General features: G+C 35.7%; 1 protein-coding gene, 2 long non-coding RNA genes and 1 pseudogene across 5 annotated transcripts; 3 read left to right on the forward strand and 1 right to left on the reverse strand.

Annotated features, from left to right (window-relative positions):
• The first annotated feature begins 4,021 nt into the window (after positions 1-4,021).
• LOC149220657 (folate synthesis bifunctional protein, mitochondrial-like) lies at positions 4,022-6,852 on the forward strand (annotated as a pseudogene). Its single transcript, XR_016249302.1, has 2 exons — positions 4,022-4,901; positions 5,285-6,852. The product of XR_016249302.1 is annotated as a folate synthesis bifunctional protein, mitochondrial-like (transcript).
• Positions 6,853-7,035: 183 nt separating this feature from the next.
• On the reverse strand, positions 7,036-9,211 carry LOC149220658 (protein TPR1-like). 2 transcript variants are annotated; one of them, XM_089384848.1, is made up of 5 exons: positions 9,083-9,211; positions 8,777-8,956; positions 8,554-8,667; positions 8,247-8,405; positions 7,036-7,993 (listed from the first exon to the last, which is right to left on the reverse strand). In XM_089384848.1, exons 1-5 carry the CDS (start codon positions 9,160-9,162, stop codon positions 7,894-7,896), a joined length of 633 nt encoding a protein of 210 aa, XP_089240974.1. In that variant the 5' UTR covers positions 9,163-9,211; the 3' UTR covers positions 7,036-7,893. The 2 variants fall into 2 exon arrangements, with proteins under 2 accessions (XP_089240974.1, XP_089240975.1); XM_089384849.1 differs by having other exon boundaries at positions 7,036-8,405.
• Positions 9,212-10,294: 1,083 nt separating this feature from the next.
• Positions 10,295-14,895, forward strand: LOC149220659 (uncharacterized). The gene is made up of 2 exons (XR_016249306.1): positions 10,295-10,433; positions 10,486-14,895. It is a non-coding gene; the product is annotated as an uncharacterized LOC149220659 (long non-coding RNA).
• A 316-nt stretch (positions 14,896-15,211) lies between these two features.
• On the forward strand, positions 15,212-17,710 carry LOC149220660 (uncharacterized). The gene is made up of 2 exons (XR_016249303.1): positions 15,212-17,075; positions 17,187-17,710. It is a non-coding gene; the product is annotated as an uncharacterized LOC149220660 (long non-coding RNA).
• Positions 17,711-23,698: the final 5,988 nt, after the last annotated feature.

Raw genomic sequence — 23,698 nt, forward strand, 5'->3', positions numbered from 1 at the left:
GACTTGGCTTTGGAGGAATCAGTCCGTGGGGTTCCCAGAATGCTGGTAAGTCTTCTACCTCATAATAAGTTCATTTCTTTCATTAATTTCCCTTCCATGTGATTTTATTTGTTGGGCATTTGCATAAGATAGAAACCACTTCCAACTTTCATCAATGACCGGGCAGTAATATCAAGATAAGTTTCAGTAAATTAGAATATAAGTAATAGAGCCTCTTCTACAGGCAGACTTAACTACTTATAATAATTATTTTACGAAAATCAATTTTAGGCCATACATGTATAATTTTTACATAAAATATATATAAAAGGGTTAGTGTAAAAACTACTATATGTGGATAATTAAATTCATAGTTCAAGATTTGAACAATCACCCCCTCTATAAAAGCAAAGAAAACATTTTTAGACCTAAGGGAATCCATCGCCAAACAAAATTTCATGAACGAAATCCAAATTTGAAAGCAAATTGACTACCACTGTAAAAGCCAAAGATCACCATAGCAAAATAAGTTAAATCATATGGTATTATCCTACCTCATGAAAAGGCAAAATAAGTTAAATTATATGGTATTATCTTACCTCATGAAAAGGAGTTGGTGGGATTTGGATCCCAGATTTTCCATTCCTTAATATTTTAAACCTTTTATTCCAATGGACCTAATCATTACCACTAAACAAGATTGGATTGGTTATTGAAGTCTCTGACTGGCTTCAAGCAACTAAGGAAACAATGTCATTTACAATTTGACAGAATCCTAGAGAATGGCATGAAAACACTCAGCAACATTTGAAGGAAATCTTCATTCGATGAAGATTCGAGGGAAAGTTTAGTGGTAATGATTAGGTCCATTGGAATAAAAGGTTTAAAATATTAAGGAATGGAAAATTTGGCCTAAAATTGATTTTTGTAAAATAATTATTATAAGTAGTTAAGTGTGCCTGTAGAAGAGGCTCTATTACTTATATATATTGATATATATATATTTCATGGTTGGTTCTTGCGTAACAACCAAAATTTTATGAGTATTAATTCTTGTGTAACAATGTTTTTGTTATTTGTGTTGCATCAAAATAATTGATAATATTGAGAATTCATTTGTAAGTCCCAATATATATATATCAATATTGATGTATATATATATATATATATATATATATATATCAATATATATAAGTAATAGAGCCTCTTCTACAGGCACACTTAACTACTTATAATAATTATTTTACAAAAATCAATTTTAGGCCAGATTTTCCATTCCTTAATATTTTAAACCTTTTATTCCAATGGACCTAATCATTACCACTAAACTTTCCCTCGAATCTTCATCGAATGAAGATTTCCTTCAAATGTTGCTGAGTGTTTTCATGCCATTCTCTAGGATTCTGTCAAATTGTAAATGACATTGTTTCCTTAGTTGCTTGAAGCCAGTCAGAGACTTCAATAACCAATCCAATTAACCAGCTCAACCAGAATAAACAAGAATGGATTGGTTATTGAAGTCTCTGACTGGCTTCAAGCAACTAAGGAAACAATGTCATTTACAATTTGACAGAATCCTAGAGAATGGCATGAAAACACTCAGCAACATTTGAAGGAAATCTTCATTCGATGAAGATTCGAGGGAAAGTTTAGTGGTAATGATTAGGTCCATTGGAATAAAAGGTTTAAAATATTAAGGAATGGAAAATCTGGCCTAAAATTGATTTTTGTAAAATAATTATTATAAGTAGTTAAGTGTGCCTGTAGAAGAGGCTCTATTACTTATATATATATATATATATATATATATATATATATATATATATATATACATCAATATTGATATATATATATTGAGACTTAAAAATGAATTCTCAATGTTATCAATTATTTTGATGCAACACAAATAACAAAAACATTGTTACACAAGAATTAATACTCATAAAATTTTGGTTGTTACTCAAGAACCAACCATGAAATATATATATATATATATATATATATTTCATGGTTGGTTCTTTATATATATTAATATATATATATATATCAATATATATATATATATATATATATATATTCATTTTTATATATATATATATATTTCATGGTTGGTTCTTTTTATATATATATATATTTTGATATATATATATATATATATATTGAGACGGGTTTCGTCAAACCCAAATGCCCCTCAGAATGGATTTCCCTGTGTTAATCAGATGTCCATGACATAAACAGAGAACAAAAATTAACCAGATCAACCAGAATAAACAAGAATGGATTGGTTATTGAAGTCTCTGACTGGCTTCAAGCAACTAAGGAAACAATGTCATTTACAATTTGACAGAATCCTAGAGAATGGCATGAAAACACTCAGCAACATTTGAAGGAAATCTTCATTCGATGAAGATTCGAGGGAAAGTTTAGTGGTAATGATTAGGTCCATTGGAATAAAAGGTTTTAAATATTAAGGAATGGAAAATCTGGCCTAAAATTGATTTTTGTAAAATAATTATTATAAGTAGTTAAGTGTGCCTGTAGAAGAGGCTCTATTACTTATATATATTGATATATATATATTGGGACTTAAAAATGAATTCTCAATGTTATCAATTATTTTGATGCAACACAAATAACAAAAACATTGTTACACAAGAATTAATACTCATAAAATTTTGGTTGTTACGCAAAAATTTTATGAGTATTAATTCTTGTGTAACAATGTTTTTGTTATTTGTGTTGCATCAAAATAATTGATAACATTGAGAATTCATTTTTAAGTCCCTATATATATATATATCAATATATATATATATATATATATATATATATATATATATATATATAAGTAATAGAGCCTCTTCTACAGGCACACTTAACTACTTATAATAATTATTTTACAAAAATCAATTTTAGGCCAGATTTTCCATTCCTTAATATTTTAAACCTTTTATTCCAATGGACCTAATCATTACCACTAAACTTTCCCTCGAATCTTCATCGAATGAAGATTTCCTTCAAATGTTGCTGAGTGTTTTCATGCCATTCTCTAGGATTCTGTCAAATTGTAAATGACATTGTTTCCTTAGTTGCTTGACGCCAGTCAGAGACTTCAATAACCAATCCATTCTTGTTTATTCTGGTTGAGCTGGTTAATTTTTGTTCTCTGTTTATGTCATGGACATCTGATTAACACAGGGAAATCCAATCTGAGGGGCATTTGGGTTTGACGAAACCCGTCTCAATATGAGGCTTGGAGTCAGCCCACGCTTCTTTTATAGAGGATTCAGACTTGGCTTTGGAGGAATCAGTCCGTGGGGTTCCCAGAATGCTGGTAAGTCTTCTACCTCATAATAAATTCATTTCTTTCATTAATTTCCCTTCCATGTGATTTTATTTGTTGGGCATTTGCATAAGATAGAAACCACTTCCAAGTTTCATCAATGACCGGGCAGTAATATCAAGATAAGTTTCAGTAAATTAGAATATAAGTAATAGAGCCTCTTCTACAGGCAGACTTAACGTGAGAAAAAAGATGTGTAATTACACATCTTATTGTAGAATGAAGCATTTTGCTAAATACAATTTTCTTATATATTAATTTCCCCACTTAATTAGAATATGGACTTATTAGAATTTTTTAAATTTATTAAAAGCTTTGCAACCTAACAAACTCTGTAACACATTATAGTCGTTGATAAACATTAAGACTAAACATATGATGAGCATATTCCCTTGAGAATCTAGGCGGTCAATTAGAAAAAATAAAAAATCACATATTCTCATCCACCTTAAATTGAAATAAAGACCTTAAGTAATTACCATTGGACCTTAGAGTATTATATTGAAAAACAATGTCAAAAAAAATTCCTGACCAAAATTTATGATATATATATATTAATTATTTTACAAAATTCAATTTTAGAATCTGTTCCTCCCTCCTTTTCGCTTTGATCCATCTCCAATCCATCTCCAACTGGTGAGCGCTTTGATCCATCTCCAATCCATCTCCAACTGGTGAGGGTGATACCAATGTTCCAGTGGTCGAGTGCCTTGTAAAGCTGTCTTTTGGTTAGGCAAAGTGAAAGTAATCTCGTTGACCTCGCTAGCTCCAAGGCCGCCATCTATTAGATTTGGAATACCAACAACGAGTGATGCAGGAGCGAGAGCTGAGAGCTTGCGATGAGAAGGGTCGAAAGCTCGTCTAAGCGGGGGTCTACCAAAGCACCCTATTTATGCCTGCCCTAACTCTCTATCCTTCCTGCCTCTGTGCTCTCACTGCCCTGCCTCACTCTCTAAGCACCCTGCCCTGCCTCCGTAAACCCTACCTGCACCCTTCTTCCTTCTCTCACTTACGATGGATGCTTTGACACTCTAGTTCTGGTATAGCCTAGCTCTGCATAGCTCTGGAGTAGGGTAGGCTCCCCCGAGATTCAAATTTCAGCAACCGAGAATTAAATTTGAATGGATATGCCCACCGCCCCTCCATCCCTTTCCACCTCAGCGCTATCGGAGTATGGTACGATATATCCATTGGGATGATATAAGACTCGACTTCCACCATGTTATTAAACAGGGTCTGACTTACTAGAAAATGATCAATCCGCTTGGAGATGCCCTCCCCTCCAATTCTCCCGTTCTTCCAAGTTGGAGCCATTGTATCTGGGATTGCATCAATCAAAGCATTGGCGTCCATCATTCCTTTAAAGAAAGCAGAAAGTGGATCTTCCGTGGCCTTCGTACCCCAGATTTCTGATGGGTCCAATGTGAAATTTAAATCCCCCGCCAGTATCCAATCTGAGGGGCATTTGGGTTTGACGAAACCCGTCTCAATATGAGGCTTGGAGTCAGCCCACGCTTCTTTTATAGAGGATTCAGACTTGGCTTTGGAGGAATCAGTCCGTGGGGTTCCCAGAATGCTGGTAAGTCTTCTATCTCATAATAAATTCATTTCTTTCATTAATTTCCCTTCCATGTGATTTTATTTGTTGGGCATTTGCATAAGATAAAAACCACTTCCAAGTTTCATCAATGACCGGGCAGTAATATCAAGATAAGTTTCAGTAAATTAGAATATAAGTAATAGAGCCTCTTCTACAGGCAGACTTATATCAAATTCATTCTCTATGCTAGAGCCTCTTGCGGTAGGGGCACACACACTCTTTCTGTATGTATGTATGCGCTAGACATTAGCACTGAATTTCTTCCGCGCGTTAGGCAGTTGGTCTAATCTAATGCAAATGGGCAAATAAACCATTCACGAATCCTTCATTGAAACAGTTGTCTCTGGATCTATCTTTTGCAGCTTTGGGGCGGGTTTATTCTTCTTGGGATTCCTTTGCATACTCATCAGCCTCTGAATCTTGCATTGAAGTTCACTCCCCGGAGGAGGAAGTGGTCATTGCTTTGGGCAGCAATGTTGGCAATAGAGTTGAAAATTTCAATAGAGCTTTGAGCATGATGGGGAAAGCTGGTGTCTGTATTACAAAGCACGCAAACTTATACGAGACCGCACCTGCATATGTAACTGATCAACCTTGCTTCCTTAACTCTGCAATAAGGGCAATCACAAAACTTGGTCCGCATGCCTTGTTGACAGTTCTGAAAGAAATTGAAAAGGGATTAGGCCGGACTGAGGGCATAAGGTATGGTCCTCGGCCTATTGATTTGGACATTTTATTCTATGGCAAGCTCAAGGTTTCATCGGATACGCTCAAAATTCCCCATCAGAATTTGTGGGAGAGGCCCTTTGTTCTTGGTCCGGTTGTAGACCTTCTTGGATTGGGAGCTGACAACGACACTGTTGCCTGTTGGCACGCCTTGTCGGGAAGAAATGGCGGCATATTTGAGGCATGGGAGAAACTTGGAGGGGAAGACCTTATGGGACGAGAGGGAATGAAGAGAGTTTTGCCCATTGGAAATGAGTTATTGGATTGGTCGAGAAAAACTCATGTCATGGGTGTTTTAAATTTAACACCAGATAGTTTTAGTGATGGAGGACGGTACACGTCTGTAGAGAATGCAGTTGATCAGGTTAGACTGATAATATCTGAAGGAGCGGATATGATTGACATTGGAGCACAGTCAACCAGGCCAACAGCATCAAGCATTTCAACAGAGGAGGAATTGTCTTGGCTTTTGCCAGTTTTAGAAGCAGTGGTGCAGATTCCTGAAGCTGAAGGTAAAATCCTATCAGTAGATACTTTCGATGCTAAAGTTGCATCTGAGGCAGTAAGAAATGGAGCTCATGTTGTGAACGATATATCTGGAGGTCGTTTGGATCCCAACATGTTTCCTACTGTTGCAGATCTCGGTGTCCCTTATATCTTAATGCATATGAGGGGGAACCGTCAACAATGCAGAATGATGAAAATACAACCTATGGGGATGTATGTAAAGAAGTTGCTAATGAGTTATGGTTACAGATAAAGAATGCAGAATCGTTTGGTATACCTGCATGGAGAATTATAACAGACCCTGGTATTGGTTTCTCTAAGACGCTTGAGCAGAACTTGGAACTTCTTAGGGGTCTATCAGCTGTTCGACAAGGACTTGCAGCCAACAGTGTGGCTGCTTCTCATGGGCCTATTTTAATTGGACCCTCCCGAAAAAGTTTTTTGGGAAAAATTTGTGGTCGCCCAAAAGCTGATGAACGGGATCCTGCTACAATTGCTGCCGTGACAGCTGGGGTTTTGGGTGGGGCTGACATTGTAAGGGTACATAATGTTAAGGATAACTTGGATGCTGTGAAAGTTTGTGATGCCTTATGCAGGCGAACACTCTACAGGTCAAACTAACTTGTAAGAATGTTCGATCTGTCTTTGTTGTTCTTCAATTACCAGTTCTATTCAGGTACATTGGCAAGAAAAGTCATCTCTCCTCCATTTCATTCTATAGGCATCCATTGATACAAAGAACTACATAAAATGGTTTGATTTGCACAACTTCGGACATGGATTAATTGCAATGATGCTTGAGGTCCAAAAATGCTTGTCAGGACTTTGTTTTTGCACCAAGGATAAGGATAAGACAGGCAGCGTTGTTCTTAATCCATTCTAGTCTGTTTGTCATTTCAGCTATATAATCCTTTTCCTTATCTTTTACAAAGACCAAATAGGGCCTTTATGGACGTAATTTTAGTTTTTTTGTTTTGAAAAAAGCGTCTCACAATTTATTACTGAGCACTAAAGAATATATCAGAAAATATTCATCATTGAGCCAAAATTTTGATATACAATTTACTACTCCCTACATTGGCAAGGAGAGCCAGCGTATCTGTCTTCACTCTAGTTTCAAGAGGCTCCACATCTTTTTTGAAAATGCCAACCTTGCTTGAACTCTAAACTGCCAGTCCTGATCCGAAACCTGTGAATTTACCCAATTGCTTAGACGTTGCACGACATTTTCATTCCATGAAAGGAGATGCCCGTCAATCTTATGGCATCCCAAATGCTTCTACCAGCCTGTTTGACCATCCAGCCAAGCTGTCTCCAAAGATAAACCCTTTCCAAAGATAAAAGCATTCAAGTCTCTGTTGGTTATAGTCTTGAAATTGTCATAGTTCTGATTTAATTTTAAACATCTTTTGAGTTTGAAATTGATGCCGTTGTGTCTCATATCACCATCTGTTGCACATGATTAATGTTTAATCTGTTCTGAAGAGGCATTTGCAATATTGAGTTGTTTTGTCATTTCAGGATTGATGAAGGCCTTAAAATGTTTATTGAAATTGTCATGTCCTATCCTTTCCTTAAAGAACATCTTTGGAACTCGTCAATACTGCGTGTCCAGAAGTGCCGAATGAGGAAAGAATTTGGCAGAGTTCCAGTGCCTTTGCACAGCATTATCTTTTAATTTGACATACCTGAAGTCTAATTGATAGAATCTGGGGCACGTTTCTAGATATGTTCCAAACTAGATTTTCTTTGGTGGTGTGCATGTATGATCGAGAAACAGGGTCTTAATATCAGGATTAGGTCGGGGATTTTTGCAAAGCTGGTGCTGCCAATTGAGGCTGGATACAAAAAGGCCAATGGCACACTTTGTTATGTTAGTACTTTTATCGAATCCCCTGTTCCCAAAAATAAACAGTAGGCATAACAAAAACAGAGAATTCTCATTGTCTGATTAGTAATTCATTATTTGAATTTTCTGAAGTATGTAGTTAATGAGTGCTAAAAACATTCATCTTGACCAGTTCAAAACCAAAAGGAACAGAGATCAGCCAGAGGCCTCCATGAACTGCTGAACATAAAAAAGCACCCTACCTTTGATTTATCAGTGTTCGGAGCCTTGAGGCTTTGAAGGTCGGGAATGTGAGTTTGTCACGGAACAGAGGATTAGCTTCTAACAATTTCTTTAGCTCTATAAGCATAATGGTCCTGGCCGACTTTGCATCCCCATACTTAGACAGCTGCTCATTTTCCCTACAAAATACCAAATCGAAGTCACTCCAACTGTACCCAATCCAACTCACTACAACTATACAGGACTTCCGAAAGCCGATGCATGATTTCAAGGCTTCTTTCCCACTCGAACAGCCAAAACCGCCAAAATATAAATAAGAGAACGTACCTGAAGTTGTCCAGGGTAAGAAGCTGCGTGATTTCTTTGAACAGCTCTTCGTTGAATGAAGAAAAGACTTTGAGATCCTTCACCAATATCTCTACAGCTCTAGCCCGATCTTGCCTGTGAATACCCAAATGATAATTTTTTATTTTCAACATACCAATACTTCAATCTCACTCATCTCTGCATTCTGGCGAGAAAGCACCTTAAGAAAGAAGGAAATGGCTACTTGTCTAAAGCTTCCAAATATTTTTGTTTTCTGATCTCGAAGAATACTTTCATGGAATAACGGTTGTCGTCCACCTTTGTGAAACCGGACAGGTATCTCTCCACCTCTTCCCATTCTCCCGCCTGTACTTGATCTTCAAAATATTTCATGTTGAAGAAAAACCCCGATTCCTGCTCCAACCTGTTATTATTATACCATGCCATGCACAACAATATCATTAGCTTCTCATTTGCAGAATACCCACTCAACAAAAAACAAAACACCAAAAGAGGATTTGAGAAATGTATGTTAAAAAAACCAACTTACTTGTGCACCGTCTCTTTGAACTTTTCCTCATCAAGAAACTGTAAGATGAGAAAAACGAGCTCTTTGCTTAAGGATGTCATGGCGCCCCCCTCCCTCCTCCGCGCACTCTCTCTGCCCTTGCTGCTCGTTCCAGGCGAAGATGAGATATGTATATCCAAAAGGTACAAAGAGAGGCCGATAGGATTATTAATTTGGAATTGTAAAATTTAGTAGCAAATATTGCAGAGGGAAATCTCATGATATTACAGAATGAAATCCCATCCTATTACAAGTAAAACTGAGAAATTTCATATACCACAATACAAGTAAAACTGAAACCAATCTTGTAGAGTGAAATCCCATCATATTACAAAATGAAATCTCATTATATAGGATTTATTAGGGTGATTACAGAGAAAATTAACATAAGTGGAGAGCTGATTCAGAAGGTATGACATGGACTCTGTAGAGTGAATCCCCTAATCTTGTAGAGTGAATCTCATCATACTACAGAATGAAATAGAAGTCTAAAGGATTTATCAGAGACATTACAAAGAACGCTATCACAGTGGAGAGCTGCTTCACAAGGCAGGACATGGATTCTGCTTATTCACCACAGAAACTCTTGTTGTTGAAGATGAGAAGCAGCACAAAAGTAAGTCATTCCACAACTACTACAAACTTACAACAATATTAACATCCTGCAAATATTCTCATCTATGAGGAGCTTTGGGGGCCTATAGATTACAAGAGAATAGCAGAAATTCTTCACTAAACATGTTAGTAGCGTACTGATCATCTTGGCGGTTGGAGACAGAACTGGCGTTGAAGCTCTCTTTCCTCACAAACCCAGCAGGGGCTTTCTTGTCATGATTCTGAGTACAAAATTTGACTGTCATTTTCTGCATCTTTCTATTTATATACATTGTTTGAACTCCTGTACAAAATTTCCCACAGAATAGAAACAAAAGATATTACAAGTGACTTAAGCTATTTGGCTAGCCAGAAAGGAAAAGAATTCAAAACAAAGATGTTATTACTAATCAAGTTTGACACCAGAATAGATATGCATATTAAGGGACACAGCCACCTTTAAAGGAAAAGAAACAAATAATACTAAGATCCCCAGATATATATATAACAATAGTGTGGAGTTATTTCAACGAGGCTTGTCAAGGTAATCCCAGCTATTGTGGATCATGAGTCATTACTTTAAGAGACAATTACGAGATCAGTTTCAAAGCAGAGCTGTAGGAGATGGATCAAACAACAGAGCAGAACTTTATGCTTTTTGGTAGATTCTGAAAATAGCAATAGAGAAAGGTTTAAATTGTCTACAGGTGATAAGAGATTCCAAACACATTGCAGAGAGGTCGATTCCAAACACATTGCAGAGAGGTCGATTCCAAACACATTGCAGAGAGGTCAAATGGAAATTTCAATCAGGAAAATTTGCAGCTGGCCCATCATTGGACGGAATCAGAGAAGCAAGGAAAAATTCCATGTCATTATCTTTTCAGCATGTCTGCAAGGGATAAATATGAAGGCTGATATATTGTTCAAGTAAGCACTGAGGATGCAGAACAGATGGATGGAGATGATTGAATACCCCATCTGGACCTTCTCATTCAATCTATTTCTAATCAAGCTATTATAGTAATGACCTTTTGGATCGCTGTTTTGGAAGCAGTGTCAAAACTTAAACATCATACTTACCCTAAAATTATTATAACTGTTTACACGCTTTCCAGGACTTTAATTGCATACCATAGTTACACATAAAAGCCACGACATTAATCACATAACAGTTTGAAATAGTTCAGCATGCCTTCATAACATTGGAGATATTCCAACTGTGTTCATATTTTTCACTAATCTTGGATGACTTTAATTACAGTTCTCAGACCCTCTCCTTTAAGCATGTGATCAAATGCCTTGTTGATGTCAGCAAAAGAAACCTTGTCTGTAACAAATTTATCCAGTTGAAGCTCCTGCAAATTTAACAATCAAGGAAGGAAAGATTAAAACCATAATTATAACTCTAATTAGATATGATAAGCATAGATTGCTCCCGTCATGGTACGGACAAAAAAAAACAACTGGGAAATATGACCACACAGTATTATCTACAATTATGGTTTAAATAAGCTGTTACAACTATGTTATGAAGTCTTACCCCATCAAATACATCTCTACAAGGCCTGGCAAATCAGTACGAGGCTTATAATTTCCAAAGAAGGTTCCTTTCAACGTTTTCTCGCTCAGAAAGTTTACAGGATTCGTTTTAAAGACTGCGTCTGAACGAGGGACCCCTGTTAAAGCGGCTACACCCCAACCCTGCAAAAACAGAACTCTGATATCAAACATATGCATTGCCTGCATTTTCTTAATTAAATCGAAGCAATCAGTTTAAACTTTAAAGCTACAGCTTAGAATTGAAATGATTGATGTATCTTAAACCAAAGGAAACCAAGAGCTAGTACATCATGGCAGCATTCCAAAGCTTGAACCATGGCCTCAATACTCCCTGTGCATTCGACGCTGCAGTCCACCCCTCCATCAGTTTTTTTCCGCAATTACCTGTAAACATTTTTTATAAGTGTTTGGAAATTAAGAGTCTACACTGCTTTGAATGGATGGTGAATGAGTGCACTCCATGCGAAAACTTAAAATCTCCCCCACCTAAGTACTAAAGTACCACACTAGTCAAAAGCAACCAATACTCTGATCTGGGAGAGAGTTTGATGATCATTTTGGGCAGCTCAACGTACCTGCTGAATAGGTTTTTCTTACTCTTTAGGGTTTATAAATTCCGTTACTCCAAATTGTTTTGCTGAGAAAGGAAAGATTACAAGAAAGGGTTAAAAAGGCAATTCTACAAGTCAACATATCAACATATGTACACAGATTTTCCACATAATTCACTGGATAGCACTTGAATGGAAAGATTCAGTTAATTAGTCATAGTTGCATGTTTTGAGGCAAATTCAAAGGATATTTGGGGTTTCTAATTCATCTGAAATTGTGCATTGCTAAATATAATAATATTTGGAATTATTGTTGGTACTTGGCATTCTTAGTTTTTGAACTTGTCATATCCCAAAAATTTAAGGGCGACTGGGTACCGCTCATAGTTTTAAAAACTGGAATCGGGTTTTGAAACGGTCACCTATCTAACCAGGATTTGAACTGGAACCTGATCAAACCAGATTCAATGAACCCAATATGAAAAAATACATAAAATAATAATTTTTTAATGAAAAATAATATTTTTAAGTTTTCAAACCATGATTCTAAACCATTAGAGACAAAATTTGCAAAGTTTGCTCGTGTATATACCATGTAAGGGTGAATATAACAAAATGGCATAGAGTGCAATACATATCAACAACAAAATATATAATCAACGAGGCTCTAAGTAGCCTCTAGAGTCCAAAAAGAATGTTACAAGTTATTAGGCCACTGCCCTACTACAAATCACTGATCAACATGATCACTCATCAAGCTTGTCACTGGTTCACCACTACTAGAAATGGAATTATTAACAAGAGCTACATAAACATCATCTAGCTCAAAGTCTTCAGACTCATATTGCTCAACCTTATAATATTGTAGAAATTGAAAAAGTTTAACATACTTAACCAATGATTTTGGTTTGAGTAAAAGGTTCATCTCCTCAACCTTATAATATGGTACAAAAAGCTTAGCATGCCTAATCAATTCTTTTGCTTTGAGTGAAGCTTATATTTTTGTTAAGACCATGGTAGAGGAGTTCAACAATCAATACCACCGTCAGCAGATTTCAACAATTAATACCACCAACATCAAGGTACATAAAGGGCTTCATGCTCTTGATCAAATGCCAATCCCATACCCTCACACATCACACATGACACAATCAAATGGAAACATTGCAATCCCCCAAGTCGTGAAATCTTGTAAAACTATTAAGTCTGCTGAATTTTGAATGAGATCTAAAATTCTAGTTTCTCCACATGAAATCCAATGAGGTCGGAACCACTCTTGAAGACTCTGAGTCAATTAATAATGGCAATGTTAAAAATTTAAGTAAAATGATGATTTCATTTTCATCCTTTTACTTCAAGAAATCGACAGTATCATTGATTGCCAACATTGCTAGGGTTGAGTTTTAGATTTAGGGTTTAGGAGGGGGAGGGTTGGTTTACCATTTTATGGCCAAGGGAGGCTGTTTTGGAAGGAAAACAACCCTGGGTTTCCTCCAAAACGACCTGAAAAACTGCCATCAGTGGTCCCTGACTCCCCCACGCATGTCAGATCTAATTGGGCCAGTTAGGGTTGGAACTGGGCAGTTGGTTCCAAACTGGCCGGTTTGGTACCTAACTGTGACAAACCAGCCCTTTAATTGGGTTTTTCTACTGGTTTGTTATTGGGACCTATCTATCAGTTTAGACAGGACGGTTTTTAAAACTATGATACTGCTTGAATAGGAAAGTAGTGATCGCTTGGAGGCATATTGTGAGGGAATTTTTGGGTTTTCAACATGTCTGAAACTGTGGATGATCCGGATTTAAGCAGGAACGCAATAGATTACAGAGATAACCATAAATATAGAGATGTGATAACCATAAAAATAGAGATGCAGCGGAAATAATACTTCATTTCATTAATGGAGAATATTGAAATATGCTTACAAATAGAAATAAACCAGCTAGGGCGATGGTAGCTTATCTTTGAGAAGAGATGTGTCGGCTACATGCCTCTAAACTGTTTCGAACTGTGTTACAATGAGGCTCGAGGGCCTATTTATTGTTGAGAAACAATGGAAAACCCTTCACATTCCAAAACCTAACCCTAGAAGATGAAACGCTAGATTGTGGGCCCCGTTTTTGGGTAAGTTGGTACATCAACTTCACGGGGTCGCGAATTGGTCGTACTATCTCCGTTTGACGCGCATGATAGCCCGTTGGAAAGATCTCTCCGAGGACTACGACGGAAAAGACGATTTTTTTTTCAGAAAAATCGCTGGCGGTGGATTTCCCAAAAAACGTCGTTTAGGGCCTCAAAACGGCTCCGGAAGTTTAGGACCCAAAAAACTGCTAAAAATAGTAAACTATGCTATAATTAAGGAGACTGAAAAACTGAAAGAGACAGTTGTGGGAGTCCAAATGGGATAGGTGGGTGGCCACCAACATCCACCTGGATCAGTGGATTTCTAAACATAATTTAATTTATTTCAAAACTCAACACATGTTAAACTCTAAAAGGTTAATATGATGAACTGTGGAAATCTGCATTCTCAAATATTTGAAATTGTTGCTCATAAGCAGATAAACATTTTGCTTGCAAAGCACTAAGCATTACTTTTAAACTATAGATATACTGTGGGGCAATGCATTGCTATTATCATCATCTACTGTTCATAAGTAATCAGAGGGATATACACGCCAAATGCATGCAGTTTGCTCCACTTTGAATCTTATATCTATATCATCATCTACTGTTCATAACTAATCAGAGGGATATACATGCCATGTGTATGCAGTTTGCTCCACTTTGAATCTTACATCTATATATAAGATTCAAAGTGGAGCAAACTGCATACACATGGCGTGTATATCCTTCTGATTAGTTATGAATTGTAGATGATGATAATAGCAATGCATTGCCTCACAACATATCTATAGTTTATGGAAGGATATTACCTAGGAGATGCTCCTAGATAATGCATTCTTTTGTTCACGAGTCATTGTTAAATATTTTCTCCAATTCTGGGATTGGTTTTGTAGGTTCTTAAATTTTCTGATAATGGTAGGTGGTGAAACATTCGATCCATCATTTTTTGGGTATGCATATGGAGTTGTAGGAGTTGTAGAGGAGCACATTGTTGATGATGATGCATTCTGATCAAAGGAGGTAAGCGTTCAAGAGTGGTTGGTAAAACTGGTTATGCTGTCTCCTAGGTATTGCATTCTCTTACCCTTCAGTGAGTATCTCTCCAATTTCTGGATTGATTTTGTAGGTTCTTACACTTGCTAATATGGAATGGGGTGAAACATTTGATCCATCATTCCTTGGATATGCAGGTGAGGTTGAAGAGGAGCGCATTGTTGATTGATGTCATTTTGATCAATAGAGCACACAGTTCCAGAGCAGTAAAACTGGTTAATGTTGTAATTTTGTTATGGAAAGAACAGTTATCTTCTTGGGTTGTGCATCATTACTGGTGTTGTGCTAAAAAGAGATTTTAAAAATAGTGATGACTATATTCAATCAGGTAGTTTGGAATTGCCTAAGATCACTGGTCACATGTGTGATAAATTAAGTTTCCATAATATTATGAGGTGTGCTAATGATTACATACTGGATGAGATGGAATGCTCTATGAACGGCGCCTTTAACCACTGTGATAAGGACAACGGAATCTAACTTAGGAATCTGAGCTTTTATAGAGTTTTTCTTTATTGGCTTGATTAAATTATTATCTTCTTAAATATTGATTTCTTCCTTTATCTACAATTCCATTATTTAGCCGATATGCTTGCTTTCTTGATAGATAATTGCTGGTGGTGGTGTTGTTGAAGCAACTTATCAGTGCATAGAGAACTTGGTAACCATATAGGTTCTAGGGGAATCTCTTTTGATCACACCAAGTTGAGTGTGTAGTCCTTGACTCTGAATGGTACTTCTGCAATTTTTTAGTTTTTTGATTCACAATCTCAATTTTGTTCAATATCTGTCTGCCTCTATTTTGTTTGTGGAATACAGATTTTTGTTGGGAATGATGTTTTCTTGACAGGTTGCTGGTGGTGGTTCTGTTAAAGTAACTTTATCGCTATACTTGGGGAACTTGGCAACCACTTTAGATTCTAGGGAATCACTTGCTATTATAGAGTTTGAAGAATCTTTTTTGATCATTTCAAAGGTGTGTGCATAACTACTTATTCTGCAGAGTATTGGAATGTAGGTTCTTGCTGTGAATGCTGCAAAAGATGCTAGAGAGCTTTGTGCTTTAACATCATACTGCTCAGAGAAAGGCTGACAAAATGCATCTCCCAAAGTACGAAGAATGACAAAATTTGTTTGCTTGTGTCCAAGATGACAATGCAAAACTTATTGACAAGGAGAGCCATAACCTCAAAGTGTAAAAAACCAAAATCCCTAATTCTAATTACTCTTAAAACCCAGAAAATAATGTTTAGTTTTAGAAGAAAGAAAGACAAATGAAACCTTTTGAGACCTATGATGGAAAAATCCAAAGGATGCTTGTTAGTTGCTCCATATTTTGAAATTTGGCAATTTTTATTAGCCTATTCCATGAATGATAGCATATTGCTTTTTTGATTTCTTCTAAAATATCGTTGCTAATTTTTTTAGCGATGGACTTTATCTTTTAAAAGAAAATGCGAGGAACAATGAGTAAAGTTAAAGTTATACAGGTGTGTGACTCTTACATAGTTTGCAAAATCTCTCTTGATCATATCAAAGGTGAGTGCACAACTCCTTTCTGCAGGGTATTTTTGTAATTTGGCAACATTTTGATTCAGAATCTCAATTCTGGTTCAAGTTGTTTGTCTTTAATTTGTTCTTGCTGTGCATGCTGCAAAAGATGCTACAGAACTTTGTGCTTACCATCATAGTGCTCAGACAAAGGCTGTTAAAATGCATCTCTCTTAAGTATGAAGAATGGCAAAATTTGTTTGCCTGAGCTATTTTTTTTTCCAAGATGACAATTCCAAGTTTATTGACAATTAGAGCCAGAACCTCGAATTGTTAAAAACCCAAACCATTGATGTGTAGTTTTAGAAGTGCGGATGCTGTTATGTTGTCCAATATTTTGAAATTTGGCAAATTTTTTTTTTTTCTAACTTTTTCATAAACGATTGCATATTTGCTTTTTTGGTTTCTTCTCAAAACATCTTTCGTATTTTGTTTGTAGCAGTGTGAGTGAACTGATATAGCGAAAGCAGGTGTGAGGGACAATGTTGAAGGAGGTGTCCTTGAGCTGGTTATGAGTAAAGTTAAAACTATACGGGTGTGTACTTTCTTACAAACGGATACGCAACGTTTCAGGGTCTGTTAATGGTGTCTTTATTTGTTAAAATTTATCACTTAGATTTTGACTAACTTGTCTTTTCAATTTCAGATTACAAGAGGCAGTTATAATATTTATAACAAAGAGGACAATCAAAATGCAGATGGGTACAAATATGAGGAGTCAAAATCCGTATATCTTGGTTAAGAAATTTTTTTAGTAAACTGAGGCTAGATTTCGTGACATACCAAAGCTGGAGTTTACTTCATGAACTGCCCCCTCAATCCTTAGTGTTTCAGTCATATGTAACTTTTTACGAGGAAAACCTTTTCAGGAAATTTAAGGATGCTTCTCCATATTCGTGGATGGTGTCCGTAGTAAATTTGATGGCGTAGACTAGTGCACTTATTCCAGGGATAATTTGAACCAGGAACTTACTGGTGGGGAATTAGTCAAATACCCAACAACATTGGCGATAATTGATTGAGCTAACCCCTTTGGCTATTTCAGGCCTACTTAATACTTCCAGGTTTGTTTAAATTTTTTTTTGCCAGCCAATACCTTATAGAGATTTTGTAAGTTCTGCTAAAGAATATTTCTTATTTGGTGCAACAGTGGATGCATTGTTACTTTGATTTCTGTTTTGAGATTAGTCTGGTCAAAAGGTCCTTATTAAAGGTATTTGAAATTGGTAGTGGAAATTATTTGGCATGTCCTCAAATATTCAACACGTGTTGTCTGTATTTTTCCTTTTCAAACATCCCAGTTGCAAACTTGACAATGGTATAATGATATCTTTTGTTACCACCAACAATGTATAGTGGTATTGAGAGATCACTTATTGCTGTATTCTGGCTTGCATAGATAATCTTGGTTTCTTCAACCAACTAGTTTCCTATGGCTTTTATTTAAGTGCCTTTCGAATTTGCATGTGAAATATTTTTTGAGTTCACTGCACTAGGAAAGATTTATTGGTATTCGTGTGTTTTTATGCGAATTGCTTTCTCTTGTTCAAATAAGAACTGACTATATCTATATTGACATAATTTGGATTTGTTGGTTTATTTATTTTGCAAGTGTAATTGTGCATTGTGCTTTTCACATTTAAGATTAGCTCTTTATTTATATAAGAGGACGCATTAAAACCTGTAGCATTGTTGGTTGTGTTTCGCTGATATTAACGTATCTAGGTGATCAATTCTGTGGTTGTTTCCGGTATTGATTTCAAGAGTAGCCCGAAGGTTACACTTTGCACAGAAGGCATTTAGGAATTATCATCCAATATTACTTAAGAATACTTGTTTTGGAGTTTGGAGTATTGGATTCTTGTTATGAAAATACAAAGATTTAAAAAGATATGCAACCAAATTTTGTTATGCCATTTGCTCTGTGAAGAAAATGTTTTGACTTTCAATTTTTTTGATATAAGTTCATATAAACTTTGTGGAATGTTGTTTTGGGTTTATGAAAGAGTACCATTATCTATTTTTGACTATCTCAGGAGGATGTTGTACGTATTTATCTTGAAGGGGCTGTGATATTTAACGGGCTGTGATATTTAACTAAAATTGCATTCATGGTATTTTTTCTAAATTAAAATACATATTCTTGCATTTAGGAGAGGACTTAACTTGTCTTTCTAGTAAATCCTAATTCTTAATCTATTTAAAGTCCAAATTGCTTTATTTAATTTCTTTACCACTTATGTTAACATCTGTTCGTGAAGAGAGCACTCATGTTTAACCTGTTTTATCTATATTTAACTTCATTTAGCCCCTACAAATCATGATGTATTAACAAGGTCACTTATCAACACAAATTAAACAATAAAAAGGTGAAATACTCTTATAGACTTTAGGGGTAGGTCCTAATTTGGGGATTTGAGGTCCAAAAACTTTTAGAGCCATTTTGAGGCATGAAATGACACTCTTTGGGGTCAAAACTTTGTTAGCATAGTTCCCAACCCTCAATGTTGTTCTACACATCAAAATCTTTTCAACAATGTGGAAGTTACCTCAATAGGATTTTGGAGGGTCTAAAACCTTAATACTAATTAAGGGTTAAAACATGCAAAAACCTTAACCCTAATTATAGATGGCTATTATGTTATATTAAATATTGGGTCACGTGGAAAAGAAATCATTCTATTTTTTAGTATTGTTATTGTTTCTATTACTGCAAAATATAGTAGGCATAGTGCAAAGCCTCACTAGGCAATCTAGGCCTTACGACAACAAAGAGATCAACCACTACTATCACCTTATTGGTCCCTCTCCTGTTGTTCATATGGTTGGATGTTATCCCCACAAGGGAGGCTTCCCTAACAAGATTTAGAGATTAGATGACTAGGATTTCGAGCCAAATGGTTTCCTAAGGAGCTTCTAGATAATTTACCTAGAAATATTTTCAATAAAAGAGGGTTGACAGGTAATAAGAGTCTAATGGTTATGGGAGAAAGTATCAACAAAGCCTTGAAGGCCAAGATAAGAGTTACAAAGATTCAAATACACTTTCTATGAAACCCAATAAACTATAGGAAAGTTATTGTGAGCTAGGGTTTTTATGATATGCAAATTTACAACAAGTGAAAGCATATAACAACGGAGAAATATCCTTTTAATGAAAATATCAACAAAGGATCAAATACCATCAAGGAGGTAAGCAAGAGATTGGTCAAATTTAGTTTTTTATGGTTTTAAATGCATAAAGCAACATTAAATATCTAGACATTAACCTTCTTTTTTAGGGTCAAGAATGCAATTAATGTTGGATTTTGCTTTTATAGATATATTAAATGTAACTTCTACAAATAGGATAATAATATATAGATGCAAAATTACCATAAAATGCAAATTTAGACCAAACCCTAATCCTAGCTACCAAGGAATAAGGAAAAGAGAGAGTAAAGAGGTGATCCGACAACTAGACTAGTTCCTTTACTCATTTGGGAAATGGAGTCAAAGATGGTGAGGTCAATGGTAGGATGACTTGAATGAAGAGGTAGAAGATTAAATAGCTCATGTTAGAGACTTTAGTGATTTCTTTTAGTAGGAGATTTAATATCAAAGGATACACAAGAAGTTCATTTGATGGATTATTGAACGACACATTTTGCATAACATGTAGAAAGAAGGTTTCATGAAAGATTTTGCACTTTTTAATGACATAAGAGGAATCTTAATTTCAGAAAATAATAAGCAAAATTGAAGAAAAATGACAGTGAACTTACACTATTTAGTCAAGAATCACTTCATCAATTCAAAGATAGTCTCTCCATGCAAAAATATCCCTCCCAAGTCAATTCGCTCCATCATTCATCCATAACGACTAACAAAAAAATATGAGAATGCTAGTGCACACACTTAAGAGAGAAGTGGTGAGTGGGTGTGATGATGAATAAGTGAAAATGACTTCCCTCTATTTATATGAGGGCAACCAAGTTATTTTTCACTAATTTACAGAAAAAGGTCCTAAAAGTTTGCTTGAAGCATTCAATTAGGCTTAAAGGTCAAGAGCTCACCCTAAGATAGTTTTCCAAAATGATAAAACATAAGAAATATGTCATAGATCCTCCACACGTGAGTATCTCTCCAATTTCTGGATTGATTTTGTAGGTTCTTACACTTGCTAATATCGAATGGGGTGAAACATTTGATCCATCATTTCTTGGATATGCAGGTGAGGTTGAAGAGGAACGCATTGTTGATTGATGTCATTTTGATCAATAGAGCACACAGTTCCAGAGCAGTAAAACTGGTTATGCTCCTAACCATTAATGTTGTAATTTTGTTATGGAAAGAACAGTTATCTTCTTGGCTTGTGCATCATTACTGGTGTTGTGCTAAAAAGAGATTTTAAAAATAGTGATGACTATATTCAATCAGGTAGTTTGTAATTGCCTAAGATCACTGGTCACATGTGTGATAAATTAAGTTTCCATAATATTATGAGGTGTGCTAATGATTACATACTGGATGAGATGGAATGCTCTATGAACGGCGCCTTTAACCACTGTGATAAGGACAACGGAATCTAACTTAGGAATCTGAGCTTTTATAGAGTTTTTCTTTATTGGCTTGATTAAATTATTATCTTCTTAAATATTGATTTCTTCCTTTATCTACAATTCCATTATTTAGCCGATATGCTTGCTTTCTTGATAGATAATTGCTGGTGGTGGTGTTGTTGAAGCAACTTATCAGTGCATAGAGAACTTGGTAACCATATAGGTTCTAGGGGAATCTCTTTTGATCACACCAAGTTGAGTGTGTAGTCCTTGACTCTGAATGGTACTTCTGCAATTTTTTAGTTTTTTGATTCACAATCTCAATTTTGTTCAATATCTGTCTGCCTCTATTTTGTTTGTGGAATACAGATTTTTGTTGGGAATGATGTTTTCTTGACAGGTTGCTGGTGGTGGTTCTGTTAAAGTAACTTTATCGCTATACTTGGGGAACTTGGCAACCACTTTAGATTCTAGGGAATCACTTGCTATTATAGAGTTTGAAGAATCTTTTTTGATCATTTCAAAGGTGTGTGCATAACTACTTATTCTGCAGAGTATTGGAATGTAGGTTCTTGCTGTGAATGCTGCAAAAGATGCTAGAGAGCTTTGTGCTTTAACATCATACTGCTCAGAGAAAGGCTGACAAAATGCATCTCCCAAAGTACGAAGAATGACAAAATTTGTTTGCTTGTGTCCAAGATGACAATGCAAAACTTATTGACAAGGAGAGCCATAACCTCAAAGTGTAAAAAACCAAAATCCCTAATTCTAATTACTCTTAAAACCCAGAAAATAATGTTTAGTTTTAGAAGAAAGAAAGACAAATGAAACCTTTTGAGACCTATGATGGAAAAATCCAAAGGATGCTTGTTAGTTGCTCCATATTTTGAAATTTGGCAATTTTTATTAGCCTATTCCATGAATGATAGCATATTGCTTTTTTGATTTCTTCTAAAATATCGTTGCTAATTTTTTTAGCGATGGACTTTATCTTTTAAAAGAAAATGCGAGGAACAATGAGTAAAGTTAAAGTTATACAGGTGTGTGACTCTTACATAGTTTGCAAAATCTCTCTTGATCATATCAAAGGTGAGTGCACAACTCCTTTCTGCAGGGTATTTTTGTAATTTGGCAACATTTTGATTCAGAATCTCAATTCTGGTTCAAGTTGTTTGTCTTTAATTTGTTCTTGCTGTGCATGCTGCAAAAGATGCTACAGAACTTTGTGCTTACCATCATAGTGCTCAGACAAAGGCTGTTAAAATGCATCTCTCTTAAGTATGAAGAATGGCAAAATTTGTTTGCCTGAGCTATTTTTTTTTCCAAGATGACAATTCCAAGTTTATTGACAATTAGAGCCAGAACCTCGAATTGTTAAAAACCCAAACCATTGATGTGTAGTTTTAGAAGTGCGGATGCTGTTATGTTGTCCAATATTTTGAAATTTGGCAATTTTTTTTTTTTTTCCAACTTTTTCATAAACGATTGCATATTTGCTTTTTTGGTTTTTGTAGCAGTGTGAGTGAACTGATATAGCGAAAGCAGGTGTGAGGGACAATGTTGAAGGAGGTGTCCTTGAGCTGGTTATGAGTAAAGTTAAAACTATACGGGTGTGTACTTTCTTACAAACGGATACGCAACGTTTCAGGGTCTGTTAATGGTGTCTTTATTTGTTAAAATTTATCACTTAGATTTTGACTAACTTGTCTTTTCAATTTCAGATTACAAGAGGCAGTTATAATATTTATAACAAAGAGGACAATCAAAATGCAGATGGGTACAAATATGAGGAGTCAAAATCCGTATATCTTGGTTAAGAAAATTTTTTAGTAAACTGAGGCTAGATTTCGTGACATACCAAAGCTGGAGTTTACTTCATGAACTGCCCCCTCAATCCTTAGTGTTTCAGTCATATGTAACTTTTTACGAGGAAAACCTTTTCAGGAAATTTAAGGATGCTTCTCCATATTCGTGGATGGTGTCCGTAGTAAATTTGATGGCGTAGACTAGTGCACTTATTCCAGGGATAATTTGAACCAGGAACTTACTGGTGGGGAATTAGTCAAATACCCAACAACATTGGCGATAATTGATTGAGCTAACCCCTTTGGCTATTTCAGGCCTACTTAATACTTCCAGGTTTGTTTAAATTTTTTTTTGCCAGCCAATACCTTATAGAGATTTTGTAAGTTCTGCTAAAGAATATTTCTTATTTGGTGCAACAGTGGATGCATTGTTACTTTGATTTCTGTTTTGAGATTAGTCTGGTCAAAAGGTCCTTTTTAAAGGTATTTGAAATTGGTAGTGGAAATTATTTGGCATGTCCTCAAATATTCAACACGTGTTGTCTGTATTTTTCCTTTTCAAACATCCCAGTTGCAAACTTGACAATGGTATAATGATATCTTTTGTTACCACCAACAATGTATAGTGGTATTGAGAGATCACTTATTGCTGTATTCTGGCTTGCATAGATAATCTTGGTTTCTTCAACCAACTAGTTTCCTATGGCTTTTATTTAAGTGCCTTTCGAATTTGCATGTGAAATATTTTTTGAGTTCACTGCACTAGGAAAGATTTATTGGTATTCGTGTGTTTTTATGCGAATTGCTTTCTC

This window comes from Pinus tabuliformis, chromosome Q, assembly GCF_031772625.1.
Source record: "Pinus tabuliformis cultivar Carrire ecotype Pingquan chromosome Q, CPIR1, whole genome shotgun sequence".
In the NCBI taxonomy this organism is placed as follows: domain Eukaryota; kingdom Viridiplantae; phylum Streptophyta; class Pinopsida; order Pinales; family Pinaceae; genus Pinus; species Pinus tabuliformis.